Source organism: Oryx dammah, unplaced genomic scaffold (genome assembly GCF_014754425.2).
Source record: "Oryx dammah isolate SB20612 unplaced genomic scaffold, SCBI_Odam_1.1 HiC_scaffold_6, whole genome shotgun sequence".
Lineage (NCBI taxonomy): Eukaryota > Metazoa > Chordata > Mammalia > Artiodactyla > Bovidae > Oryx > Oryx dammah.
The window spans coordinates 2,679,699-2,689,007 of NW_024070190.1; the positions used below are offsets into that span (position 1 = coordinate 2,679,699).

Here is a 9,309-nt window from a genome sequence, read left to right on the forward strand (position 1 = left end):
GAACTGGACATGGAACAACAGACTGGTTCCAAATAGGAAAAGGAGTACGTCAAGGCTGTATATTGTCACCCTGTTTCTTTAACTTATATGCAGAGGGCATCATGAGAAACAATGGGCTGGAAGAAGCACAAGCTGGAATCAAGATTGCCAGGAGAAATATCAATAACCTCAGATATGCAGATGACACCACCCTTATGGCAGAAAGTGTAGAGGAACTAAAAAAAGCCTCTTGATGAAAGTAAACGTGGAGAGTGAAAAAGTTGGCTTAAAGCTCAACATTCAGAAAACGAAGATCATGGCATCCAGTCCCATCACTTCTTGGGAAATAGATGAGGAAACAGTGGACACAGTGTAAGACTTTATTTTGGGGGGCTCCAAAATCACTGCAGATGGTGACTGCAGCCATGAAATTAAAAGCTTACTCTTTGGAAGAAAAGTTATGGCCAACCTAGATAGCTATTCTTTGGAACTCTGCATTCAGATGCTTATATCTTTTCTTTTCTCCTTTGCTTTTCGCTTCTCTTCTTTTCACAGCTATCTGTAAGGCCTCCCCAGACAGCCATTTTGCTTTTTTGCATTTCTTTTCCATGGGGATGGTCTTGATCCCTGTCTCCTGTACAATGTCATGAACCTTATTCCATAGTTCATCAGGCACTCTATCTATCACACGACTGAGCGACTGAACTGAACTGAACTGAACCTAGATAGCATATTCAAAAGCAGACATTACTTTGCCGACTAAGGTCCGTCTAGTCAAGGCTATGGTTTTTCCAGTGGTCACATATGGATGTGAGAGCTGGACAGTGAAGAAGGCTGAGCGCCAAAGAATTGATGCTTTTGAACTGTGGTGTTGGAGAGCACTCCTGAGAGTCCCTTGGACTGCAAGGAGATCCAACCAGTCCATTCTAAAGAAGATCAACCCTGGGATTTCTTTGGAAGGAATGAAGCTAAAGCTGAAACTCCAGTACTTTGGCCACCTCATGAGAAGAGTTGACTCATTGGAAAAGACTCTGATGCTGGGAGGGATTGGGGGCAGGAGGAGAAGGGGACAACAGAGGATGAGATGGCTGGATGGTATCACTGACTCGATGGACGTGAGTTTGAGTGAAGTCTGGGAGTTGGTGATGGACAGGGAGGCCTGGCGTACTGCGATTCATGGAGTCGCAAAGAGTCGGACATGACTGAGCGACTGAACTGAACTGATGTTGAGGCAGGTTCCTTCAGTGCCCATTTTTTGAAGAGTTTTAATCATAAATAGGTGCTGAATTTTGTCAAAGGTTTTTTGTGCATCTATTGAGATGATCATATGGTTTTTATCTTTCAATTTGTTCAATCAGTGTATCACACTGATTGATTTTCTTATATTGAAGAATCCTTGCATCCCTAGAATAAAGCCAACTTGATCATGGTGTATGAGTTTTTTGATGTGTTGCTGAATTTTGTTTGCTAAAATTCTGTTGAGGATTTTTACATCTATGTTCATCAGTGATATTGGCCTGTAGTTTTCTTTTTTGTGTTGTGTTTGTCTGGTTTTGGAATCAGGGTGATGGTGGCCTCATAGAGTGAGTTTTGAAGTGTTCCTCTGCAGTTGTTTGAGAGTTTTAGAAGGACAGGCATTAGCTCTTCTCTAAATGTTTGATAGAATTCTCCTGTGAAGCCATCTGCTCCTGGGCTTTTGTTTTTTGGGAGATATTTGATGACAGCTTCAATTTCAGTGCTTGTAATTGGGTTGTTCATAAATTTCTATTTCTTCCTGGTTCAGTCAAGACTGAACTTTCTTAAGAATCTGTCCATTTCTTCCAGGCTATCCACTTTATTTGCCCTATAATTGTTCATAATAATCTTTTATAATCCTTTGTATTTCTGCATTGTCTGTTGTAACTTCTCCTTTTTCATTTCTAATTTTGTTGATTTGATTCTTCTTTTTCTTAATGCGTCTGGCTAAGGGTTTGTCAATTTTGTTTATCTTCTCAAAGAACCAGCTTTTAGTTTTATTCATTGTTACTGCTGCTTTTTTCATTTATTTCTGCTTAAATGTTTATGATTTCATTCCTTCTACTAATTTTGGGGTTTTCTTCTTTTTCCAGTTGCTTTAGGTGTAATGTTAGGTTGTCTATTTGATGTTTTTCTTGTTTCTTGAGTTAGGATTGTATTGCTAGAAACTTCCCTCTTAGAACTGCTTTTGCTGCATCCCATAGGTTTTGAGTTGTTTTGTTTTCATTGTCATTTGTTTCTAGAAATCTTCTGATTTCCCTTTTGATCTCTTCAGTAAACTTGTTTTAGAAACATGTTGTTTAATCTCCATGTGTTTGTGTTTCTTACAGTTTTTTTCTTGCAATTGATATCTAGTCTCATAGTGTTGTGGTCAAAGAAGACACTTGATATAATTTCAATTTTCTTAAATTTTCTGCAGTTTGATTCGTGACCCAAGATGTGGTCTATCCTGGAGAATGTTCCATGTGCACCTGAGAAGGTGTATTCTTCTGCATTTGGATGGAATGTCCTGAAGAGATCATTGAGGTCCATCTCATCTAATGTTTCATTTAAGACTTGTGTTTATTAATTTTATGTTTTGGTTTGAGTGAGGTGTTAAGTCTCTTGTTTATCTTCTCAAAGAACCAGCTTTTAGTTTTATTCATTGTTACTGCTGCTTTTTTAATTTATTTCAGCTTGAATCTTTATGATTTCATTCCTTCTACTAATTTTGGGGTTTTCTTCTTTTTCCAGTTGCTTTAGGTGTAATGTTAGGTTGTTACTGTGTTACTGTCAATTTCTTCTTTTATGTCTGTTAGTGGTTTTTTTTAAAATGTATTGAGGTGTTCCTATGTTGGGTGCATGAATTGTTATGCCTTCCTCTTGGACTGATCCCTTGATCATTATGTAGAGTTCTTCCTTATCTCTTGTAATCTTCTTTAAGGTCTATTTTGTCTGATAAGAGGATTGCTACTCCACCTTTTGCTTCCCATTTGCATATTTTTCCAGCCTCTCACCTTCAGTGTATATGTGTCTTGAGGTCTGAAGTGGGTTTCCTCTAGACAGCATTTATATGGGTCTTGTTTTTGTATACATTCAGCCAGTCTATGTTTTTTGGTGGGAGCACTTAATCCATTTACATTTAAAGTAATTATTGATATATATGTTTCTATTACCATTTCCTAATTGTTTGGGGTTGATTTTGTAGATCTGTCTTCTTCTGTTGTTATTTCTTAACTATATAAGTCTGTTTAACATTTGTTGTAAAGCTGGTTTGGTGGTACTGAATTCTCTTTTGCTTTTCTGAAAAGCTTTTTATTTCTGCATCAATTGTGAATGAAGTCTTTGCTGGGTATAGTAGTCTTGGTTGTAGATTTTTCCCTTTCAGTACTTTAAATATATCCTGCCATTCCCTTCTGGCCTGAAGAGTTTCTGCTGAAAGATCAGCTGTTAAGTGTATGGGGTTGCCCTTGTATGTTACTTTTGCTTCTCTCTTGCTGCTTTTAATATTTTTTCTTTGTGTTTAGTCTTTGTTAGTTTGATTAGTATATGTCTTGGCATGTTTCTCCTTGGGTTTATCCTGTATGGGACTCTTTGTGCCTCTTGGACTTGATTGACTATTTCCTTTTCCATGTTGGTGAAATTTTCCACTATAATCTTCAAAAAATTTCTCATACCCTTGACCCCTAGAATTCGAATACTGGTGCATTTGATAGGTCCCAGAGGTCTCTGAGACTGTCCTCAGCTCTTTTCATTCTTTTTTTACTTTATTCTGCTCTTCAGAAGTTATTTCTACCATTTTATCTTCCAGCTCACTGATTCATTCTTCTGTTTCAGATAATCTGCTATTGATTCCTTCTAGGGTACTTTTAATTTCAGTAATTCCATTGTTTGTCTCTACATGTTTATTTTTTAATTCTTCTAGGTCTTTGTTAGTTGATTCTTGTAATTTCTCCATTTTGTTTTCAAGGTTTTCTATCATCTTTACTATCATTATTCTGAATTCTTTTTCAGGTAGTTTGCCTGTTTTATCTTCATTTATTTGGACTTCATTTGTGTAGTATTTCTCTGCCTTTTCATTTTTTTTTTCTTAATTTATTGTGTTTGAGGTCTTCTTTTCCCAGGCTTCAAGGTTGAGTTCTTCCTTCCTTTTGGTTTCTGCCCTCCTAAGGTTGGTCCAGTGATTTGTGTAGGCTAGGGTGAGATTTGTGCTGAGTTTTTTTTTGTTTTTCCTCTGATGGGCAAGACTGAGTGAGGTGGTAATCCTGTCTGCTCATGATTGGGTTTGTATTTTTGTTTTGTTTGTTGTTTAGATGAGGTGTCTTGCACAGGGTGCTACTGGTGGTTGGGTGATGCTGGGTCTTGTATTCAAGTGGTTTCCTTCCTGTGAGTTCTTACTATCTGATACTCCCTAGGGTTAGTTGCTGGGTAGTCTAGGGTCTTGGGAGTCAGCTCCCCCTCCAAAGGCTCAGGGCTTGATCTTTTCCAGGAAAACTTTATTGATCCACAAATAATGGACCCTTGAAAATGCATCCTCCTGTTATGGCTCCCAGGTGATGTCAGGCTCTGTACAACAGAATTCTCCAAATAAATGTCTTGCTTGGCGAATAGGAAGTAAACAATCAAAAAATAGAGATCAGCTGAATTCTGCCTCAACTGAGCTTCAGGATAAACAGCAAATACAGTACAATAGTCCCATGGTCTCTTTGATAAGCTTTCCTATCTTCACCAAGTATCTGGAAATTTTGGGATACAGTGAAGGCAGTGCTGAGATAAATATTTACAGCTATAAACACCTGTGATGCAGGAGGGCTCCCCAGCTCCTATTCCCTGAATCCTCTTCCTCCTCCTCCTCTCCTCTTTCTCTCTCCCTCAGTCTCTTCCGGGCACATATGGTGCCAGTTGGGCCTGACCCAACCATAAAGAGAACAGGGTGGAAGGTGATGGTGGCAGCGGTGACCAGCAGCCACCGAGACTGCTTCCATAATTTCTCTTTTTGATAGCCTGTTGTTAGTGTATAGAAATGCAACCGATTTCTGTATATTAATTTTGTATCCTGCAACTTTACCAAATTCATTGATGAGCTCTAATAGTTTTTTGGCACCACCTTTAGAAGTTTCTATGTATAGTATTATGTCATCTGCAAACAGTGATAGTTTTGCTTCTTCCTTTCCAGTTTATAGTCTTTGTATTTCTTTTTCTTTGTCTGACTGCTATGACTAGGACTTCTAATAGTATGTTGAATAAAAGTGGTGAGAGAGTGAGCATCCCTGTCTTGTTCCTAACATTAGAGGAAATGCTTTTAGCTTCTTACCACTGACTGATGATGTTAGCTGTTGCTTTATCATATATGACCCTCTGTACACACTCTGCTAAGAGTTTTATTGTAAATGGATGTAGAATTTTGTCAAAAGCATTCTGCACCAAATGAAATAAACATTTCTCTATAATGTTTTGCAATAGTTTGAGAAGGGTAAGTGTTAACTCTTCTCTAAACATTTTGTAGTATTCACCTTTGAAGTCATCTGGTCCTGGACTTTTACTTTTTACGATTTAAAAAAAAAATACTGATTCAATTTCATTATGGTGAAAGTGAAGTCACTTAGTCGTGTCCAACTCTTTGCAACCCCACAGACAGCAGGCTCCTCCGTCCATGGGATTTTCTAGGCAAGAGTACTGGAGTGAGTTGCCATTTCCTTCTCCAGAGAATGACCCAGGGATCGAACCCAGGTTTCCCACATTGTAGACAGACGCTTTCCGTCTGAGCCACCACTTGATCTTAGCCAAAAGGCCAAAATGTTATCTAAAGTGTTTGTTTTGAAATTATAAGACATACAAAGAAACAGGAAAATTCCACCTATACTGGGCAAACAGCCAACAATAGAAACTGTTTGTGAGAGGATCCAGATATGGGACTTAGCAGACCTTACAGCAGCTATTATAAATATGTTCAAAAACTACCAAGCTTAAGGAAGTAAATATTAGTATGAAGGCAGATCATCACATAGAGAGTAAGAATAAAGAGACAAATAAAAATTCTAGATTTGAAAATTATATTAACTGTAACAGAAATTCACTGGAAGGATTCAATACTAGATTGATGCTTACAGGAAGAAGAATTAGTGAAAGTGAAGATAGCTCAACCAACAAAAGGCAATCTAAGGAACAGAGAGAGAAAAAGTAAAGAATAAAGCCTCAAATAAGTGAAGGATACCATTAAGTACATTAACATTCACAATGGAAGTACCAGAAGGAAAGGAAAAAGAGCAAGGAGCAAAAAACGTATTCAATGAAATGATGGCAAAAATTTGGCAAATGTAAAGAAAAACATTAATCTGCAAATTCAACAAGATGAACTCCAAGTGGGATAAACACAGAGATGCATCATCGCAAAAATATTTAAGAAACAAAGGGAAAACTTTAAAAGCAACACTTGACTTCTCATCTGAAACAACAGAGTCCAGGAGGTGGGATGACATGTTCAATGTGCAGGGGGTAATGTGTTCTAGTTCTAACTTTTTAGTGGAACCTCCATACTGTTTTCCATAGTGGTTGAACCAATTTACATCTTAGCCAATGGTGTACAAGGCTTCCCTTTTCTCCACCTCCTCGCCAACACATTATTATCTCTTCTCTTCTTGATGCCAGCCATTCCGACTGGTGTGACGCGATATCTCACTGTGCTTTTGATTTGCATTTCCCTGATGATTAGTGATGCTATCTTTTCAGGTACCTGTGGGCATTAAAAATACTATTTCTATAACTCATTAAGATGCATTATTTTTCCATTACTATACTCTCAGCTCTTAAGAGTACAGCAGGTACTCAAAAATTATGAGTCAAAAAAATGAGTGTATGAAAGAATAGCTAATAACAGCATGAATACAGAGCAATGGAGGTTGTAAGGTGAGCAACTGAAACTGCTTTGAGAATCACAGAGTAACCAAGGAAAACAACAATAAAATGAGGTGGGCAAAAATTGGATTACTGGCAAATATAAGAATGATAAATATTCAAAAAGTGAATCAAAAGGAGAACATTTTTACTAAGAGTGGTATTTAGAGACTTCTAAGTTACTTCTAAGTATTAGGACCTCTAAAGTGATATTCTTTGAAAGTAAAATTGAAAGTTGTCAACCTCTGGACTAATCAGAGGAAGATAATAAATTCCCTGATGTTCACTTGTTCAATACACATTAACTCACCTGAGAAGCTTTGGCTTGGGAATTCTTCCTCTAATATCCATGGCTCCTCTCCTTGCTCCAGCCTGAAGATCACCTCTGGTTTGGTAATACAATACCCTGTTAAGGTGAAATAATTTATGACGTTGACCAGGTGGCCTAGATTTCAGGGCCTCTGAAAAAGGAGGAAGCTTCTAGAGCCGCTCAATGAAGGTACCATTGAACATTTCACTGGAGAAGCAAACACAAATATCTTCCTGGTGCCCCAAAGTGACCTATAAACATTGAGTCTTGAATTTCAATCTTAAATATCATTAAACTTCACATGATGTCCATATTCTTAATTAAAAGAACTTTTTTGTTACAACTTTGTGGCCAAGATAAGCCCTACAAAGAGGATCTGATTTAATACTCATATGCACATATTATTACTTTATGCTTTAGTCTGTTTGGGCTGTTGTGACAGAATATCATAGACCAGGTGGCTTTAAATACAGAAATTTACTTCTCATAGTCTGGAGGCTGGGAACACAGAGATCAAGGTGCCAGCATGGTCAGAATCTGGTGCGGCCTCTCTTCCTGGTTTGCAGATAGCTACCCTTTTGCTGTGTCCTCACAAGGTGGAGAACACCAAAAGATACCTTTTCTTCTCCTATTTTTGTAAATGCATTAATCCCACCATGAGGATCTAATAATTCAATCTAACCATACTTGAGGATTGGGGTTTAAAAGCATTTTTAAATGCCATTTAGAACTGCATAATAAACGAACCTTACCCACTGAGACAAGGTTCCTGTAGTTCTCCAGCATCACATCTCTATACAAGGACCTTTGAGTTGAGTCCAGGTGCTGCCACTCCTCCTGGGTGAAGCCCACAGTCACATCCTTAAAGGATACTGATCCCTGGAATTTCTGTTCAATCGGAAATATTCAGAATTAAGATGACATGGAAAAGATGTATGGAAGCAAATCCCTAAAACGATTATTGTTTACAGATTACCAAACTGGCTTGCAGAATGTTCCTTTTGCTTTATACTCTGAGACAACAAGAGAAATCATAGCAGAAATATTCTGTAAACCAATTTGCATTAATTATTAATTCTCAAGTCTCCAAAATGGATCTGGAACTATTCTAGTTCTTGGAAATACTAAGATTAGCAAATGCCATCCTATAGTCAAGAAGCATATAAGCTGGTGAGAAAACATGCAGTTCGGTTCAGATCAGTCGCTCAGTTGTGTCCGACTCTTTGCGACCCATGAACCACAGCATGCCAGGCCTCCCTGTCCATCACCATCTGCCAGAATCTACCCAAATCCATATCCATTGAGTCAGTGATGCCACCCAACCATCTCATCCTGTCATCCCCTTCTCTTACTCCTCTCAATCTTTCCCAGCATCAGGGTCTTTTCAAATGAGTCAGCTCTTCACATCTGGTGGCCAAAGGATTGGAGTTTCATCTTCAACATCAGTCCTACCAATGAACACCCAGGACTGATATCCTTTAGAATGGACTGGTTGGATCTCCTTGCAGTCCAAGGGACTTTCAAGAGTCTTCTCCAACACCACAGTTCAAAAGCATCAATTCTTCAGCACTCAGCTTTCTTCACAGTTCAACTCTCACATCCATACATGACCACAGGAAAAACCATAGCCTTGACTAGACAGACCTTAGTCAGCAAAGTAATGTCTCTGCTTTTGAATATGCTATCTAGGTTGGTCATAATTTTCCTTCCAAGGAGTAAGCGTCTTTTAATTTCATGGCTGCAATCACCATCTGTAGTGATTTTGAAGCCCAGAAAAATAAAGTCAGCCACTGTTTCCATTGTTTCCCCATCTTTTTGCCATGAAGTGATGGGACCGGATGCCATTATCTTAGCTTTCTGAATGTTGAGCTTTAAGCCAACTTTTTCACTCTCCTCTTTCATCAAGAGGCTCTTTAGTTCTTCTTCACTTTCTGCCATAAGAATGGTGTCATCTGCATATCTGAGGTTATTGATATTTCTCCTGGCAATCTTGATTCCAGCTTGTGCTTCTTCCAGCCCAGCATTTCTCATGATGTACTCTGCATATAAGTTAAAGAAACAGGGTGACAATATACAGCCTTGACATACTCCTTTTCCTATTTGGAACCAGTCTGTTGTTCCATGTCCAGTTC

General features: G+C 38.3%; 1 protein-coding gene across 2 annotated transcripts in view; it reads right to left on the minus strand.

Annotated features, from left to right (window-relative positions):
• LOC120865394 (zinc finger protein 33B-like) overlaps nucleotides 1-9,309 on the minus strand; it is a 51,783-nt gene that overhangs the window by 23,930 nt on the left and 18,544 nt on the right. For both annotated transcript variants that reach the window (XM_040242668.1, XM_040242667.1), the window contains exons 3-4: nucleotides 7,930-8,065; nucleotides 7,178-7,273 (exon numbers count right to left, since the gene is read on the minus strand). In XM_040242668.1, coding sequence (XP_040098602.1) covers nucleotides 7,178-7,273; nucleotides 7,930-8,065 — 232 coding nt within the window. The remainder of the gene's footprint in view (nucleotides 1-7,177; nucleotides 7,274-7,929; nucleotides 8,066-9,309) is intronic.